General features: G+C 45.0%; 1 protein-coding gene across 2 annotated transcripts in view; it reads right to left on the bottom strand.

Annotated features, from left to right (window-relative positions):
• The window catches only part of CRTC1 (CREB regulated transcription coactivator 1), a 439,562-nt gene that overhangs the window by 126,850 nt on the left and 292,714 nt on the right, over window positions 1-19,998 (bottom strand). For both annotated transcript variants that reach the window (XM_029614475.1, XM_029614476.1), the window contains exons 6-8: window positions 8,819-8,904; window positions 8,042-8,088; window positions 6,273-6,493 (exon numbers count right to left, since the gene is read on the bottom strand). In XM_029614475.1, coding sequence (XP_029470335.1) covers window positions 6,273-6,493; window positions 8,042-8,088; window positions 8,819-8,904 — 354 coding nt within the window. The remainder of the gene's footprint in view (window positions 1-6,272; window positions 6,494-8,041; window positions 8,089-8,818; window positions 8,905-19,998) is intronic.

Here is a 19,998-nt window from a genome sequence, read left to right as displayed (position 1 = left end):
ACCAGGTCCGAGCTTGCGTCCATAAGGAAGGCTGCAGCAGGTTCAATCGCTTCTCTGGCATACGTTTCGGAAGTATCTGCCCTCCCTCGAGAGAAGCAAGCAGGAGCATGCCACCAGTGCGTAGCAAGAAGCGATCTGCAGTGTTATTGATGCTGCAACGAAGGCTTGCTTAAGAATGGATTCTAATCGTCTATCTTGAGTATCCTTCAATGCCGCCCCCTCCCTCAACGGAAATCGTTGTTCGCTTCGAGACAGCGCAGACCATGGCATCCACTTTTGGGAAACGCAGGCGTTCCTTGGTCGCTGGTTCCAGAGGGTACAAGGCTTCCAAGGCCCAACCTCCTTTAAAGTTTGCCTCTGGGGCATCCCACTCCAGGTCAATCAGTTCTTGGATGGCTTCCATCATTGGGAAATAGCATGAGGCCTTACGAAAGGACACCAAGATGGGGTTCTTCTTCGGTTCCAGCATAAGGTCCATGCCTGGAATCCCCAGAGTCTGAAAAACAAGGGCTGGCAATTCATCCCTGTGGAAGAAGTTAAGCAAAGTTCCAGTTCTGGAGGGATTTCCCCTTCCTCCAGTGAGCCACCATCATCATCTGAGGTGTCTGGGTCCCTGTCAGGGAAATTCTTGGTGAGGCGAGGCATGTCTTGAGGTACCCGAGCAGGGCTGGAAGGGTCAGGTGTTCCCGGCTGGGGTTCCGCCCGGGTCGCAGCCGGGGCTGACTGTGCCTAAACGAAGGCTTGCAATCCCTGGAAAAATTCCAATCAGGAGAAGGCCCTTGGGTCCATATTAGCCCCAGGGGAAGTCTGAGTAGGAGCCACTGAAATGCCCTCTTGTGGAGAAGACTCCATTTTGGAGTTGCAGAGGTCCGGGGTGCTGTCGTATGGGGTAGTTCCCGACCCATCCTCAGACTGTGAAGGACCAGGCTTTGGTCCCGCCGGGCTTCTTCACAATGATGACATAGGCAGGACTCCAGTTCAGGCTGTGGCTCTGATGTGGCAAGCTGTGCAAAGGGAGTGCCTTCTGAGCTTCTTTGCCGCCGGTGCCATTGCCTCTGTGTATAGACGCACATGTAACGTGCCTCGACATGCTCGCTGTTATGCGTGTGTGCAGGTTTGTGGGCGACTGTGCGCGCAGTTGTGCACGTGGCTATGTTAACGATGCTCAAGTTGGGCGCATTGACCGTCTGGCCTACTCTGTGCGTACAGACGGCAGAGGAGGGAAGATGGTACCGCCGAGGGTCTCCATGTGTTTGGACCTCTGCACCGGACCGGGGCCTAGCCCAACCAAGGCTGCTCAAACCATCAGTGCTCGCCTTCACCTCGCCGGATGGAAAATGGAGTCGGTACGGCACTCCGAGCCCAGAGACCTTAAGTTAAAGTTTCCTGCTTACCTGGCCTTGGCGCTTACCGGCTGCGTGCAGGGACGGTCTCCAGCTGCAGGGGGGAGAGGGCTTAAACTTCATCACCACGCTCGGTTATGCACCCGCTGCCTTTCAGCTGCTCTAGCAGCTAAGTCCATGCCGGGAGCTAGTTACCGGACCAAGGCACACCTCTGAGGGATAACAAAAATCACCTCAGGAATTCTCAACTGGGGGAGGGGACCCTTAGGTATCATCGCAGGAGAGTGGGGATCGATCCTCTTTAAAGTGAAGGTAAGAGTTTCTTCTCTGTGCTGCAATTTCTCTAACACTGTGCTAGTGTGGGGATAGCGTCCGCATCTGCTAGGAGACAGAGAGATACTGAGGAGCTGAGGTCACTACAGGGGTATATCTAGGGTGACGTCAGCTTTGAAACTTGACTCAGTCTCCCATCTGCTAGCAGAAGAGCACATAATCCACTGGTTCTGAGTCCATCTGGCTACACGCTAGGAAATTGGTGAATTTTGATGCGTGCCATAAGCATGGCAACTTGGAACACTTTTTTACCAAACTAGTCAAGAAACCATTGATCTTTTCCCAGCAGGGAATCGGAATGAATTGTCTTTTTGTGCATTTCTTATTGCAGATTCCAACACTGAATTATGCAGGAGTTGTACTACACCAAAGACTGGAGAGTGCTGGACTCAAATTCAAATCCAGTTTTCTTGCCGTTGGGATGAGAGTGAAAGAAGTTACCCACATAGGCACCAGTAACATACTGAGCATTGTGTAAACCGGTAGAGCCACTAGTTCTGAGTGTGTGTCCAGGGCCATTTCAATGCGTGAAAATGACCATAAGAAATTAGCAGACCTTCCCTGTCTAGCAGAAAATGTATTTGGTGAGAGAATGCATGAAACAAGTAACAGACCCAGTAGCTCAGAGCAGGGTCCTTTATCCTTTAGTAAATGAAAGCCAAGAGGACAAGCCAAATTCTCCAGGAATTTTGAGTAAGAAATCCTTTGGATCAGGGAGAGAGGGTCAGAAGGAATGCCTATTGAGTCCTCATCAGAATCCAATGGTACAGAATCACGCACCCAAAAGTGTTAACGAGGAAGAGAGGGATTCAGAAGGCTCTTGCAACAGAAGTGAAAGAGGCCTTGCCAGCTCTAATCTTTCCAACTTTGAAGACTCTGCTGCAACAGAGTGAGATGGTGATGCCTTGCATAACAGGCTCCTAAGATGTATTTAGCCTTGTGAAACAGACATGGACTCCACTAATTGAAATTGCAGTAGCCTAGTTCTCAAGTACAGGCTGCAATGGAAGTTGAGTATGCTTGGATAGGGCAGAGGAAAATGTTTTTACCTCCAAACAGGATCGATACTATCTCTGGGCTGCCATAAATGGAAGCACATTCTCCTCTCAGAATAGGATTGACTCCTGAGATTGATCTGAGAAAGTTGTGCTGCTACTGGAAGAATAATGCAAGTTGAATCTGGCATTTCCAGCCAGTATTCCTTCACCAAGAGGAGAGGTGGGGACAGAGGTTTGATGAGTGGAGGGAGAAAGGGCAAGTGAATGCCCTCCCCTGCTGATCTGGGATATGCTGCATATAATTGCATTGGTAGAGATGTCTCCAAAATTGGTATCTTGGATGGTGTTGAATGCTTTGATATCTTGGACTTATGCTGAGAGGAGCAGCCCTCATAATGCATCGAAGGGGCTGATCTGTGTCAATGGTGCATTGAGTGGGATTGGCCAGCTGAATCCGTGCTGTGTTGTATGGCTCTGTAATGGACCCTGAATATGTTGATGCATTGAACAACTGAAGAATTGAAGGGTCTGAATGAACTGCAGTGATATGGTTGCTTTTACTTGGCCGTGCCATGCATCGAGTGCACAGAGGCTGGATATGTTGATGCAGACTGCGTCGTATGGCTCTTTGGTGCAGATTGTATCTATAGACTCTGCTCCAAGCAGTGTCACGCAGCATGCATAGAAAGAGATGGTGCTATGGGCCTCCAATGATTCTATGGTTCCAGTGTCGAGTGCATTGATGCAACATATTTTGAGTGCTTTGATACAGATTGCACCCCAGCCATCGACACAGGTTGTGCCAATGCAGGCCGCATTTACTGCACTGGTGCCGAGGCACCATGCTTCGAAGACTTAGCTTTTTTTATTTTTTTTTTACATCAAATCTTGCAGCTCTAGGGAATGCTGGCACTTTTTCTTCAATGCAGTTCGGCACCCAAACTCAACCCCGCTGGCTCAGCCTGCACTGGGGAAGACATCGATGAATTGCTCCTTCAGTGTTTTCCCAGTGAGGGAGATGAAGCTGCACTACAGGAGAAGGATCTGATGCTACTCCACAGAGATTTACGCAGCTCCTCAATGGAATGTTGGGAGCATGGGGACATTCGACCGCAAGCATAACAATTTGGCTGGTCATGATCTAGTCCCAGGCAAATGTAACAGTGTTTGTCGCCATCAGTTATCGACATTACCTTACCACAAATGCATGGCTTAAAACCACTGATTGTCGACTCTTGAGGAGGTAGGGCCTTCCTGCTTAGCCATTAAAGATGCTGCAGATTTTTTTTAATTTTTTGAATAGCATTGAAAAGTGCGTTATGAAGCTGCTGAGGCAGTGAAGCAACAAAAATTGAAGTTACAGAAAAAACCTGTAAGGAGAGAGAACACATGTCCTTGCTGAACTCGGACAAAAAAATGACTGAGGAGGCTCACAAGGGAACTCCTGTACATGCTGAGTAGAGTCAAAAGCACTACTGTCTTGGAGAGATAAGTCCAATTGGTGCCAATGGATGATGGCATCCATATGTAATGGCTAATTCAGCCTGCTTATTGATTGAAAAATAGAGTAGAGTCACACTCCTTCCTGTTCTTTTAGTAATGGAATCACGACCTTTAAATTGAGGAGTCTCTGTAAAGTAGCTTATACATCATCACTTTTCACTATGAGCCACAAGGAGAAATCATAAAAGCATCAAACTTCAGGGCATAACTATTTCTTATTATTTCCAGGACCCACTGGTCTGTTGTAATTTGAGGCTACCTCTGATAAAATAGAGGCACCTACCTATCTCTGGAACCCGAGAGGCCCCCAAGCCCTTATTGTGCAAATCTGGCGGATCCTGAACCTGCCACTCTGTCCTTACCAACTTTCTTAGACCAAAAAGACAAACTGGAATATGGCCTGAACCTCTGTCCCAATGAACTGTGGCCCTGCCTAAATCTTCTTGAATTCCGATACTTGCTGCAAGATACACAACTCTGAGGCGGAGCCTTACCTCTACCCTCTGGGAGTCTTGGGATCTTAGAGTCACCCCATGCCTTTGTCATCTTTTCCAGATCTTCTCTGAACAAGAGTCGACCCTTAAAGGGCAGTTTAGTTAAGATAGACTTGGAAATAGAGTGCTGACCAATTGCACATCCAAAGCAGCCACCGAGACACTATTACAGATGCCAATCCTCTGACTGAAGCCCGCATGAAAGTCATTATCAACATCCACCAAATATGTTGATCCCAGCTCTAATGGCAGAGATTCTTCTCCCAGTTTCTTCTGGGCATCCTACGCCAGACAGAGCCCCAATCTTGCCACAATCCAGCAACACGCTGCTATCTGAAGGGCCAAGCTCATAGCCTCAAAGGCCTGTTTAAGCACAGATTCAATTTTTCGATCCTGTTCATCTTTGAGAGCTGCCCCACCTTCTACCGGGATGGTGGTTCTTTTGTGTCACCAAACACACCAAGGCATCCACCTTGGGAAATCAGAATTTCTCTTTCATCTGGAGATATAATGGATATAACTTGGCCAAAGAATGCCCCCCCTCCCCCTCTTGAAATTAGCCTCTAGAGTTGCCTGTTCTAAACCAATCAGATCTTGCATCCTCTGGGGCAAGGGAGGGAAAAACTGCCAAGATTTTCTCAAACTGAGAGCAGACGTTTCCTCCTTTTTAACATCTGAAATCTGCAATGTGCACGGAGACTGAGAAATCAGGGATATCAGCTCATCCCTACGAAAGAGACACAGCATGGGGGAATGAACCTTCCTTCTGGAGGAACCTCACCTTCCTCCAACTCAATGCCACTATCCACTAGTGGGAATTTTTAAAACCATCAAGTTAGTCTTCCGAAGGAGAAACATCTTGAATAGACAGACCCAGCTCACTCCGCACCCTAGATCTTTTTACTCCAGACAGCCGGCTCTGGAAAGTGGGTAGCGGAGGCGCAGGGTGTGCAGATGTATGAGGTACTAGAAAGGCAGATACTGCCCCTGGTACTGTGCGCCTTGACCCCTGTAAAAGGCTTGTAAGCCCTACAAAATTTCCTGAGAAATGACAGCACAAGACAATACAGATACATCCAGTGCAGGAGTCTGCAACCTTGCTATTTACCAGCTGTTATGTGCAACTAATTTAATATTACTAACAATGCTGTGTGAGCATAAAAGGTGCCATGCTGGGTCAAAACAATGGTCCACTGAGCCCAATATCCTGCCTTTAACAGTGGCCCACTCGGATCACTTGGAAGTACCCATCTTATCCTAATGGGGAGATCCATTCTCTGTTGCTCACTCCAGGAAATAAGAGGTGGTGATCTGCAGCTCTACCTCATTAATTGTTAATGGACCTGTCCAAACCTTTTGTAAACTCAACTATAGCTTTGTTTTAAATCTGCTACCAGTTAGTTTTCATGGAGTGTCCCTAGTCCTAGTACTATTGGAAAGAATAAATAACCGTTCCCTATTAACCTGTTCCATACCACTCATAAACAGAAAGGAAATAGATTATATGATATATGCCAGCTTGCCAGTGCAACAGTATTTTCCTATGAATACACTGTATCCCTACCAGCGGAATTTACTGGAGATGGCAACTTGTTTCTTACCCTGGCTGACAGTGCTGATGCCCAGGTGTGTCAGGTTTGCTGCAAGGTTGCCAGTGCTGTTGGAGTTGCTCAGAGCTGGGAATGCTGATTCCTCAGGATCTAACGGAATTGGTAGAGGAGAGGGAAAATGGATGTTTGTCAGGTCAGGCAGCGAGCCACCTGTATTATGTGTAGCAGGAATCAGGGTTGCAGTGTTTTCCTGGTCACTTGATGGATAGATGCTTGATATACAAAAAAAAAAAAAAAAAAAAATGGCAACAGTGAATACATTTTGTTCCACTTCCATCCTTCTCAAAAGGAACAAAAAAAGCAAACAGTCATACATACATATTTCCCATATTTTATTAAAAATAGATTGTTTGCATTGTAACTAGTAGCTTTCCTAGTGACGTTCAAGTTTGTAAAACTATAACATTTGAAAGTAAAATTTTAATAAAGGAAAGTGAGGCTTCAGAGCTAATGTGTACCAGGAACTGGAAGGCTAATCCCTTCCTTGACCCTACTCACCAGCAACTCATCTGCAGGCAGAGGTCAGAGCAACCAGAAGCAACCAGAACCAAACTTCAAAAGCAGAAATGGAAAGCCATTTGTAATTTTATTTTTCTTGGGAAGGCATACAGTGCTAAAAAAAACTGCACTATATATTTGCTCAATGACTTTCAATTTAAACAACATTTGAGATAATTTAAAGTACGATAACATAACTAATTAAAACCCGATAACAAAAAAAACACACAAGTCACACTAATGGGGGGGAAGGGGCAGTGATTTTCAAATTGTCTGTTTTGAGACAAAGTGCGGAGCTAATTTTTATCCATGAACTTTGCCCCAAGTTTCAAAGCAAAAAGTACGTATGCAGTTTTGCTTTGAATCTTGCACCAGTAGACACTTGCACCTACTTTTTGAGTGGGTAGGAAATTGTTGAAAAAGTATGTAATCTGTTGCAGGTACTTTTCTTCATCGGATCTAAACATGCCCAGAGGAATGCCTCTTCTAAATGAGGCTAAAAATACGCACGCTGTGAAAGAAAGTGAGTACTTTAAGCCACACTTAGGGATGGCAATTTTCAGACAACCAATATACATGGTAAATAACATTTTACTCATGTAAATGTTTATTTTATTTATGTTTCAATGTAAACCGATGTGATCTGTATTTTAATACAGGAACACCGGTATATAAAAATCTAAAAATAAATAAATAAAATAAATGTAAACGGCTTTCAAAATTGCTCTTTAACTCAGTATGGAAAGAGTTTTTATATTCATTTTTACTACACAGCATTTTTACTACACAGCTTAAAAATGACTATGATAAAGTTGAATACCATTTTTTTTTAAAATATATTTTCTTACACTTGACCATACTCTGGGTCAATTGGCCAATAATTCACAAAAGGCAGGCTCTTCTGGACTGAAGCCATAGTGATTAATAGGGCAGGTATCTATACTGCAGTTTAAGAAGAACAGGAGTACACCACTCAGCCTTATTTTACAAGAGCCAGAGGAAATACTTTTAATTTTGCCAGAAGAGTTTAAATTTGTGTTTTAAAGCATCCCTGTTGAAAACAAAACCAAAGAGGGTACTCACAGTTAACCCAGGAAAGGCCATCTGAAAAAGCCTGAATGCTGCCACCCAAATTACAGAAGGACAAAGACATGGGGAGATACATGGACTTGTCGAAGACCACAGTCAATGACTGAAGGGATCTGAATTCATGTCCCATTAGTTCTCTATGTTTACATTTATCTATAAAAAACATAACTTACTTGATTCCCGGAACTTCACACGATTTAGGCCTTGATGCCCCCCCTGTCTACAATAAAAACAAAAAAGCAAAAAACACACCACTGTGAAGTACATAACTATCAAAATTCCATCTATACAGGAAAAATACCTTTCAAACTGGTGAAATTAAAAATTAGAACAAGTGTGTTAGCTCTCTGGAACTGTCTCTGAGTCATTTCTGATCCTTAAGCTTGGTTTGCAGACTTTCCTTTCTTAACCATTTCTAATGTGGCAGATACTTTTTGCCTCCTAACACTTCTTTCTACATTGAATAACTAACTGGAATTCAATTGTAACTGGCATGACAAGTAATGGTCATGTTGAAGAACTCGCTACTGCTTTCAGGAATGTTCCCCTTGCTGTCCCCCCTCACAATCCATGGAGGAGATTTCCATCAAGGCACAACAGGAAAATGGCAGTCTGAAACAATGCAGAGAGGCCTCCATTGTGTTGGTAACTAGAAAAGAGGGTTTCCATTTGCACAGTTAACTAGAAAAGAGGGTTTCCATTTTACACAATTAATTTCAAAATGAAAAAAACAAAACCAAAATAGTAACCTCTACTTCATGACACTGAAAAAAACCAATTACTCCCACAGAACATGATGAACACAGACATTCTGTACAAAGTGCATTTGAGATCATCCTGAACTCTTTCTAGGGTCTTCACACATTTTTGTATATGAAGAGACAAAAAAATGGAAGGCATTAAAAAAATATATAAAAATCTAAAAGGAACAAAATCAAAGGCTCATCTACCTTCTTAGTGTCCCAGCTTTGTTTATTAATAGTTTTGTCTGTCTCAGACGTGGTTTCTTCCATTCCTGGTACTGCCAATAATAATACTAGAAGATAAGAATTTGTAAAGATTAACTACCATGGAAGCTAAGAAAATCTATACTCTACAAAATAATTAAATGGTTTTCTTTTCATGTATTATTTAGTCCACAACAATGCATTTGGGAAAGGAGGAACAGTCAGAAAAAGATGAGCATCAGCAATATCTGAAGCATGGAGGAGTCTTCGAAACATTCTGATTTAGAAATTGCAACTGCTCATCTTTTCCCCTTCAAATGCAGAGGAAATGGTGACAGATTAAGATGCATCTTATAAAGCACTGAAACAGTCAGGAGTAAGTAAAAGTACAACACAACATGTGAGATTTCAAAAAAGTTATTTGCAAGGCATTAACAGATCAAGTGCACTAGTGTGCAAGTTACAATGGCACATATAATAAAGTGCACTTTGAACATCTTTACAAGCTGGTTATTTGTATGCTTTAACCTTTCAATTATCAAGTTAAAAAAAAGACCCTTCAATATATAAATAATTGTGTTTCTGGACCTACCTGTTTTTCCAAGAACATATGCTACTGAAATGTTAAGATTTTTAACTTTCCAGAAGCCTGTAGCAGCAGACCAGAATTTAAGTGTTTAAAAAAAAGCAGTATATCCAAGGCAGCTCATTATCTATCTTTAAAAAGGAAGCACATGTTGGGTATATAGTTATATGTAAGACTCCCAGCTTGCTACAATTCCATGGCCAGACACTGAATCTGCCATGGAAATGTGACAACCAGCCCCTGTTGCACCATTATTCACCTCAGCTCAATCCCTCTTCACTACAGGTGATACTTTCATCTGCTCTCTGTGCATTCCCTCCCACACAGCTAGTGTCTCTGATCCTGGTACAGATTTCAATTCTCTACTACCACAGCCACTGGCAGTCCTTCCTGAGATCACCAAAGAATGCAATACTAAGCACTCCTCTTTTCGGGCCGATACAGAAAAAAGTGTGGGAGAGCGCCCACTCTCCTGTGCGCGCGATTTAGTATCGGCCCGCATGCAAATGAGGGCCCGGGGTAAAAAGAGGCACTAGGGACGCTAGCGCGTCCCTAGCGCCTCCTTTTTGACAGGAGCGGCGGCTGTCAGCAGGTTTGACAGCCGACACTCAATTTTTGCCGGCGTCTGTTCTCGAGCCCGCTGACAGCTACGGGTTTGGAAAACGGACGCCGGCATAATTGAGCGTCCGTCTTCCAACCCGTGGGCTGCCAACCGATTTAATGTTTTTTTTAAATTTTGGGGCCTCCGACTTAATATCGCTATGATATTAAGTCGGCGGGTGTACAGAAAAGCAGTTTTTTCTGTTTTTCTGTACACTTCCCCGGCGCCGGCAGGCGTTAATTTAGTAAAATGTGCATCTTGGCTGCACATTTTACTTTCTGAATCACGTGGGAATAACTAATAGGGCCATCAACATGCATTTGCATGTTGCAGGCGCTATTAGTTTCGGGGGGGGGGGGGGGGGGGGGGGGGGGTGTTTGGACGCGCATTTTCGACACGCTATTACCCCTTACTGTATCGGCCTGTTTGTTAGGTATGAGATTAGTCAGGGCCAGGTCCAAAGTTCTCTGGGATCGCTACCCAACTTTGGAAGGGATCTTCCAAATTTTATTCTCCAGCAGACAGATTACCTAATGTTTTTTAAATTACTAAACCCAGCTTTAATTTTATCTGGCTTAAGTGGTGGTAAAACCTGACGTAGAATATTTTCTATGAATATTTTTATTCTTATTTGTCTCTCACATACTTTTATGCTGGTTGGGGGTACTCACTTGTGACATTTACCTATGCTATGTAATGGTCTCTTACTTGAATGCCCTACAATCTTAGTTAGTGAATTTCATATTGATACTACTATGAAATTTGATGATTGATTTAAAATCAGTTATGTCTTAAGATACATTTTAATAATCATAAATTAACTCAAATCAAATGTACAGTTAACACTTTATATTTGTTTTTATTAGTTATTTGATTACACTGGGGAACACAATTTTCATTGAGTTAGATCTGACACTTGTTTTTGACTAACTTTTGACATCTGAATCCAAAAATGACCCCAGTTTTTCTCTATCATGTCAACTTTTTAAGGTACAGGATACCCTCCCTTTGTCCCAAAAATCATACAAAACATACATACAAAGGAAATAAACGAAAAAAATTACTTGAATATACTGTTTATTTAGAGTTATTTTATTCATACAAAGGCTATATATTGTTACTGTAAGTCAAATTGTGTACATGTAGTAAAGTTCTGCTACCAAACATACATATTAAGGTAAACATTTACGCTTATAGCTTTTCCAGCAGTGTTAAATCTGTGGACAATCTCGCCTGATGCTCCAACAATAGTCAGCCATCATATGTACATACCATCTACCCTGATACCGTGCCTTGATGATCTTCAAATCTTTGTGGAATCGTTCACCTTGCTCATTACTGACTGCACCAAGGTTTTTCAGGAAGTCAGCAAGATGGCTATGCAGAAAATGCACCTTGATGCTCATGTTGCAACGAAGCATTTTGAAGCTCTCCAAGAGTTTCTGGACAATTTTGGTGTAATTCTGTGCTCGTGTATTTCCAAGAAGGTTCTTGACAAGGATTTTGAATGACAACCAAGCATTCTTTTGGAGTTCTGACATTGTCCCGATGAAATGTTCATCTTTAATGAGTTATCGCAGTTTGCGTCTATGCGAAGCGCTAAGATAGGTTGTTTATCGCAAAGTGCGCTATTACCATAAAACATGCCCCTTTTCCTATTGCATGCGATATTTAGTGCATTTTGATAAATCCAGGCCTAAGATAGGCTGTAGAGAAAAAACTTGACGTGATAGAAGAAAACTAACTGTAGTTTTGAAATTAGCATGCCTATTTAAGTCTAAAACAGCTGAAAAATCGAACTCAACAGGAATTATGTTAAAAATTGTTCCCCAGTGATTATTTAACATGTTTAATCATATCTTAAGTAAATTACTTTTGTTGTCTGAACGGATTATGTTAATTTTGTTATTTATACATTTAATTCTGTGCACAGCTTTGTTCAAATGTTTTTTGAAAGGCAATTCTAAGTAATCAAATTAAATAAAAACATAAGAAATGCCATGCTGGGTCAGACAAAGTCCATCAAGTTCAGCATCCTGTCTCCGACAGCAGTCAGTCCAGATCATAATTACCTGGTAGATCTCAAAAAGTGTATCTATTGCTTGTTACTCATGCCCAGGAATAGCATTAGCTTTCCACAATCTGATTAATGTTTATGGACTTTTAACTCCAGGAACTTGTCCAAACCTCTTTTAAAATCCACTATGCTAATCGCCTTGAACATGTCCTCTGGCAACCAATTCCAAAGCTTGATTGTGTGCCGAATGAAATACTTTGTTTGAAATCTGCTGGTTGTTAATTTCATGGAGTTTCCACTTGTTTTAGCATTATTTTAAAGGATATATAATCATCCTTTATTTACCTGTAACAGCTCATTCATGATTTTATAAACTTTTGTCATGTCTCCTTCTCAGTCATTTCTTCTCCAAGCTGAAGAGTCCTATGCTGTTTTGCCTTTCTTCTTAAGGGAGCCATTCCATTCCTTTTATCATTTTTATTTTATTACTTGGATTTATTACCCAGCATTTTGAATATGAAAATAAACCCAAAGTGGTTTACAGTATATTAGAAAAGCAGGTTATAAACCTATAAGAGGCTGGAAAATTGGGCATCAAAATGGCAGATGAAATTTAATGTGGACAAGTGCAAGGTGATGCATATAGGGAAAAATAACCCATGCTATAGTTACACAATGTTAGGTTCCATATTAGGTGCTACTACCCAAGAAAGAGATCTAGGCATCATAGTGGATAACACATTAAAATCGTCAGTTCAGTGTGCTGCGGCAGTCAAAAAAGCAAACAGAATGTTGGGAATTATTAGAAAGGGAATGGTGAATAAAACAGAAAATGTCATAATGCCTCTGTATCGGTCCATGGTGAGACCGCATCTTGAATACTGTGTACAATTCTGGTCGCTGCATCTCAAAAAAGATATAAATGCGATGGAGAAGGTACAGAGAAGGGCGACCAAAATGAAAAAGGGAATGGAACAGCTCCCCTATGAGGAAAGACTAAAGAGGTTAGGACTTTTCAGCTTGGAGAAGAGATGGCTGAGGGGGGATATGATAGAGGTGTTTAAAATCATGAGAGGTCTAGAATGGGTAGATGTGAATCGGTTTTTTACTCTTTCGGATAATAGAAAGACTAGGGGGCACTCCATGAAGTTAGCATGTAGCACACTTAAAACTAATTGGAGAAAGTTCTTTTTCACTCAACGCACAATTAAACTCTGGAATTTGTTGCCAGAAGATGTGGTTAGTGTAGTTAGTATAGCTGTGTTTAAAATAGGATTGGATAAGTTCTTGGAGGAGAAGTCCATTACCTGCTATTAATTAAGTTGACTTAGATAATAACCACCGCTATTACTAGCAACGGTAACATGGAATAGACTTAGTTTTTGGGTACTTGCAGGTTCTTATGGCCTGGCTTGGCCACTGTTGGAAACAGGATGCTGGGCTTGATGGACCCTTGGTCTGACCCAGTATGGCATGTTCTTATGTTCTTATACAACAGAATTTGAATAGCAGAAAAATTCACAGTAAAATCTGTCAATAAAAATGTACCTTATGACTAATTTTAGATAGATCAGCAAATACTAATTTTCTTGCCCTTCTGTGAACCTTTTCTAGTTCTGCTCTGTCATTTTTGATATGGGGCAATCAGAACTCCATGCAATCTCTACAACTCCGAGCTACGCTGTTCTGAGTGTATTCCAGGGAACATTGCTGGGTTGAGTAGCTCAGAGTTTACATCAAGGAGTGGGCAGTGGTGAGGAAGAGGACGCAGCAGTACAGGATTGGAGGCACAGCTGCCCAGGGAGAGGGAAGAAAGGGAGAGAGAGAGGTATGGGATATGGTGAGGGGGAAGTAGTAAGATGGTAGAGTGGGTGAGATGGAGGAAAGGAAAGAGGGAGAACAGAGGAGTTGAGACCAGGATGGAGGAGCTAAGTAAAGACAAACTATAGTGACAGAGTGGAATGAGACAGAAGACAAGAGGAATGACAAGGGTTTTTATATTAAAAAAAAAAAAGGGGGGGGGAGAAAGTAGAGTTGCTTCCCGGTAACAGGTGTTCTCCAAGGACAGCAGGATATTAGTCCTCACACATGGGTGACATCATCAGATGGAGCCCAGCACAGAAAACGTCTGTCAAAGTTTCCAGAAATTTGACTTTGCATACTGAGCATGCACAGCATGCCCTATACCATGTGGGGGGGTCCCTCTTCAGTCTTATAACACAGAATTAGATTGAAAACAACAAAAAGGAGAAACCCAGCTCCGCAGGGTGGCGGGCGGGTTTCATGAGGACTAACACATCCTGCTGTCCTCCGAGAACACCTGATACAGGCAAGAAACTCTGTTTTCTCCAAGGACAAGCAGGATGGTTAGTCCTCACAAATGGGTGAATCCGTAGCTACAGGCTGCTCCCCAACAGAAAAGGGGACCAATAGACTTCAACCAGGTGCCAACAGGCACAAGATCAGTGCTGTTGGTAATGGAGGGGGAGACAGCCTGAATCCAAACAAAGGGCTCTAAACAGGGAGAGTTGGGTTCTACACCTCAAAAAAACTGGCCAAACCTACTGTTACGTCGGCCATCCCTATCCAGACAATAATGAGATGCGAATGTGTGGAGAGAACTCCATGTTGCAGCCCGGCAGATCTCCTCTATGGGAACTGCTTACAAGTGGGCCACTGATGTAGCCCTGGCTCTGACAGAATGAGTCTTGACATGGCTCTCAAGATGCAGTCTTGACATGGCTCTCAAGATGCAGTCTTGAGAGCCATGTCAAGACTCATTCTGTCAGAGCCTGGGCATAACAGAAGGAGATGCAGTCTGCTAGCCAATTGGATAGTGTCTATTTGGCAACGGCAACTCCCAACCTATTGCTATCAAAAGAAATAGAAAGTTGGGAGGACTGTCTATGGGCTTCTGTCCGCTACAGATAGAAGGCTAAGGCTCATTTGCAGGCCAAACTGTGCAGTGCTATTCCGCCCTGGTATGAACGTGGCCTGGGAAAGAAGGTTGGCAGGACGATAGACTGGTTAAGATGGAAGTCCGTCACCAGCTTAGGCAGGAACTTAGGGTGTGTGTGAGAGACCCCCCTTCATGAAAATTTTTTTGTATAAAGTGGATAAGTCACTAAGGCCTGGAGCTCGCTGACCCTGCATGCTAAAGTGGCCAAAGGAAGAAAGGATCAATAAACACCAGGAGTTCTTTATTGATCACAGAACGTAATAAAAGCCCGACTCAGGCCGAGTTTCGCTCATAGAGCTATCTTGCTAGCCACTGAAGCAGCTCTATGAGCGAAACTCGGCCTGAGTCGGGCTTTTATTACGTTCTGTGATCAATAAAGAACTCCTGGTGTTTAATGATCCTTTCTTCCTTTGGTCGCTACTGCAATATTGGATCAATTTCCGGTTGCTAAAGTGACCGCCACCAAAAAATATGACTTTTCAGGTCAGATACTTCAGGTCACAGGTGTGCAGTGGCTCAAAAGGAGCTTTCATCAGCTGATCTAGTACTAAGTTGAGGTCCCAAAACACAGGAGGCTCTAGGGGAGGCTTTAACTGAAGCAAGCTCTGTATGAACTGGACAACTATAGGCTGTACAGAGATATGCGTACCTTCCACACCCTGGTGTACAAGCCAGTCGCACTCAGGTGAACCCTAACAGATTTGGTCTTTAAGCCAGCTTTCGAGAGGTGTAGAAGGTAATCAAACAGTTTTTGTAGGGGGCAAGAGAACGGATCTAGGGTCTTCTGCTCACACTACACAGAAAACTTCCTCCCCTTCAGTCCATAGGACTTTTTAGTGGAAGGCTTTCTACAAGGTACCAGGACCCTAGTCACATCATCTGAAAGATTAAGCAGCTGCAGGATTAACCTCTCAACATCTAGGCTGTGAGCAACAGGGCCTGGAGGTTGGGATGCCACAGCCTGCCTTGATCTTGCATGATGAGATCTGGGGAAGTCCCCAGACTGATTGGTTTCCAGATGGACAACTCCCGCAGGAGTAGAAACCAGACCTATCTTGGCCAATGAGGGGCTATGAGGATCATAGTCCTTCTGTCCTTGTGAGGCTTCAAGAGAGTCTTTGCCAGAAAGGGAATCGGAGAATACGCGTAAAGAAGAGGCCCTTGCCCCAATGAAGGCAAGGGCATCCAAGGCTGGTTTGTGTCTGTCCTGTACAGGGAGCAGAACAGAGTTACCTTCCTGTTCCAGTGGGGATGTGAACAAATCTATGTCTGGACTCCCCCAGAGATAGAAAATCCAATTCGCTATCTCCTGGTTCAGGGACCACTCGTGGGATCTGAAGGCACGACTCAGTCTGTCCGCCACCACGTTCTCTGTACCTGCCAGATACGTTGCCCTGAGCACCATCCTGTGGGAAAGGGCCCATGACCAAATCTGGACCATTTCTTGACACAGGAGGCACGAACCCGTACCTCCCTGCTTGTTGACATACCACATCACTACCTGGTTGTCTGACTGGATCAGGACAACTTTGTTGGACAGTCTATCTCTGAAAGCCCATAACACATATCTGATCGCCTGGAGCTCCAGGAAGTTGATATGGCAACATCTTTCCTAAGCAGACCAGAGGCCCTGGGTGCGGAGCCCCTCCTCATTAACTCCCCCAGCTCAGGGTAGATATATCCATGGTTAGGACAATTTGCGTAGGACAACTCTGGAAAGAGATCCCCCGTTCCAGATTGGAGAATACTCCCATCCAAGTCACTCCTGGAGAGACGGAGTGACTCGGATACAAGCCTGGAGGCTCTGCATGGCCTGGCGCCACTGCGATCTCAGGGCCCATTAGGCTCTGAGCATATGTAAATGTGCCAAGAGAGTGATATGGATTGTCGCAGCCATGTGGCCCAACAACCTCAACATGTGCTGCGCTGGCACCTGCTGGCTCCCCTGGATCTCTGCCATTATGGATGCCAAAGTGGTGGCCCAAGAATAAGGCAGGAAGGCTTTTCCCTGAGCAGTGTCCAACAGGGCTCATATAAAGTCTAATTGAGGTGACGGACTGAGATGGGACTTCAGGTAGTTGATGACGAACTAGTGACTCAAACACCTGAATGGTCAAGCTCATGGACCGAATGGACCCTGCCTGAGATGTGCTCCTGACCAGCCAATTGTCCAGATAGGGGAAAACATGCACTCTCAGCCTGTGGAAGTGCGCACCCATGATGGCTAGGCATATTGTGAAGACACGTGGGGCTGATGCTAGCCAAAACAGCAACACACTGTACTGGAAGTGCTGTTTTGTCATCATGAATCGGAGATACTTCCTGTGACTTGGGAAGATCTTGACATTGGTGTACACATCCTTTAGATTAAGGGAGCATGGCCAATCCCCGCTTTGTAAAAGGGGATCAAGGTGCCCAGGGAAAACATCTTGAACTTTTCTTTTTTTTTAGAAATTTGTTCAAGGTCCTTAGGTCCAGAAAATACTTGGAGTAGAATCCCCGCCCTCCCTGCTTTGATGAAACAGGCTTGACCACCCTGGCTATTAAAAGGGCAGAGAGCTCCGCAAGTAGTACTTCCTGATGCACTACCAGCCCCCAAAATGGGCACAGAGGGTCGCAAAGAGCCATAGCCTGCCCCCCCCCCCCCGAGATCCAGCCTGTACCCGCAGAGCTGTTGCATCGCGGTTTGAGTGAGCTCTTGGCTTTTTTCTCAAAATCTTTTGGAAAACTTTTTCCCCCGATTTTCTTTCTTCGGATTTTCACGTTCCATTGATGCCGAGGTCCTCTAAGTCCCTCCTATAGCCTCCTCAGCTAGGTTTCTCAGCATTTTGGGTAAGTCTTCTTTGGCATCGACCTCCCCCATGGCAGCGGTGCCTTGGTGCCTGCCTGACATCATAGCCTGCTGCCATCATTTTCGTATCCCCCTCTTTCGTTTCTGTCATGGCCACAACCAGTTTTCATTGTTGCCCCCAGTGCCTGAGGGCCATGTCTATCATGGATCCCCATGATATGTGTGTCATCGCATGATGTCTGAGGTTGCTGCAAGTGCGCCCAAATGACCCCAAAGGGACATTGCACCTGACTCAACAAAATGGAGAAACTCTTCGGGTCGAGGAAGTCTGAACCATCGGCACTGGCGGTGGTGGCACCAATGGACCTTGGAGCTGCACCAATGTACACCGCACCATCGACAACGGTGGGACTGTCTGTTCCATCGATACCAGGGTTGCCGGAGACTGGCCACGCTCAATCTCCTCCAGGACGAGGAGGTCGGGTTCCTTATGTTTCACCTTGACACTGGGGAAAGACTGAACCAAGCACAGAAGGAAGCCAAGGAGGCACTGGCACTGGTTGCTTTCGAAGCACGATGCCAGGCAAGGGGGTGCGTCGGCTCATGCTGGATGCTCCCAAAGTAACCCTGCAGCGAGGAGCGCCTATCCTCCATCGATGTCGAGGAGGTCCACAATGGTCTCCACCGGTCCTGGTGCCAGTCACCAATATACCTCGGGGATCTGAGGAAGACCTGGCCACCCCTCCCATCTTCCCAGTCAGTGTTGGCTTTGGCAACTTTTGAGGAGGAGCTGGAGTAGGGTGTCCAACTGGTGGTGGAGCGGGCAATGCAGGCCATTGGTCCCGTAGCACCGACTGCTCCGACGCCGATCCTCTGCGCTTTGGAACCGCTGCAGGAACAGCTCAATTTGCTCATCAGTGTGTTACCGACCTGGCTGGTGTCAGTTCCCAGGAGGCCATCAATGCCTGGTGAGTCATCAATGTTTTCCCTGACCAATACGATGGTTGTTGCTGGTTCTGAGGAAGAGGAGGCTCCGCTGAGGCTGGCAGAGACATCGTGGTCTGTTGCCCCCCATCCAACTTCGCCGGGGTCTGTACCAGGTTTGCCAGTGACAGCGCCTCTGGACGAAGGCCGAGCACCCAGCGCCCCAATCCCCTGTAGATTAGAGTGAGGAATTAGGATCCCTATGATCCCTCGGGGAGAATACTGCGGAGTCATCCTCTGAGGGCTCGAAGGATCTCCTCTCAGAACAGTCTCCTCCAGAAGAGCTAAGGAGATCCCTGCCGGAAGACTTATCCTTCGCAGGTTTTGTGCAGGTAATGGCGGAAAGCCATTCCATTTCAGTTATTGACAAGATGCTGAAGATCCTTCAGTTTGTGGAGTCTCCTAAGGAAATTGTGGTGGTCCAAGTGCATGATATACTTAAGGAGCTGCTATTGAGGATATGGGAACATCCTTTCACAGTACCTCCTGTTAACAGGAAGATGGACGGGGTCTACCTCGTCCAGAAGGCTACAGGATTCAATAAGCATCAGCTGCCCCACCAATTGGTGGTCATCAAATCTGCCCTCAAGAGGGCCAAACGCTCTCAGACCCATTCCTTGATGCCCCCAGGGAAGGACCTCAGGGCATTAGATGCTCTTGGGAGGAAAATGTTGCAGGCACCATGCTTATTGCCCAAATCGCCTACCAGCTCTATATGACCCAGTAATTGCAGGACCTCTGGACGTAGGTGCAGGAGATAGCCAAGCAGCAGCAGGACCCCCTCCAGTAGCTGGTGCATAAGGGCCTGGAGTGCGGAAAATATGAGATCCATGTAACCTACGATGCTTTTGAAACGGCTGCGAGGGCCTCTGCAGCGGGAATCTGTGCCTGCAAAATGGCATGGCTGCGGGCCTTGGATCTCCATCCAGAGGCTCAGGAATGGCTCACTGATGTGCCATGTACTGGGGAGAATCTTTTTGGAGATAGGGTGAGGGATGCGGAGGTCCAATTGCGGGACTACCACTAGACCCTCCAACAGCTCTCCGCCAGCACTATGGACTTGTCATTCTCATCCAAGAGATTGGCGAAGCAGGGGCAGAGGAAGTCTATCACCGGAGTAGATACTATCCTCTGCCCCCCTCGCACCCGTCAACAGTGTGTTAGCTCCTGCGGCTGCTCCAGGCAGCAGAGAGCTCTCAAATCCCAGCTGGCACCTCAGTCAACTCTCGGTTTTGACTGGATCAG

This window comes from Rhinatrema bivittatum, chromosome 8 (genome assembly GCF_901001135.1).
Source record: "Rhinatrema bivittatum chromosome 8, aRhiBiv1.1, whole genome shotgun sequence".
Taxonomy (NCBI): domain Eukaryota; kingdom Metazoa; phylum Chordata; class Amphibia; order Gymnophiona; family Rhinatrematidae; genus Rhinatrema; species Rhinatrema bivittatum.
Note: the sequence above shows the minus strand (reverse complement) of the source record. Positions and strands in the feature narration are given on the sequence as shown.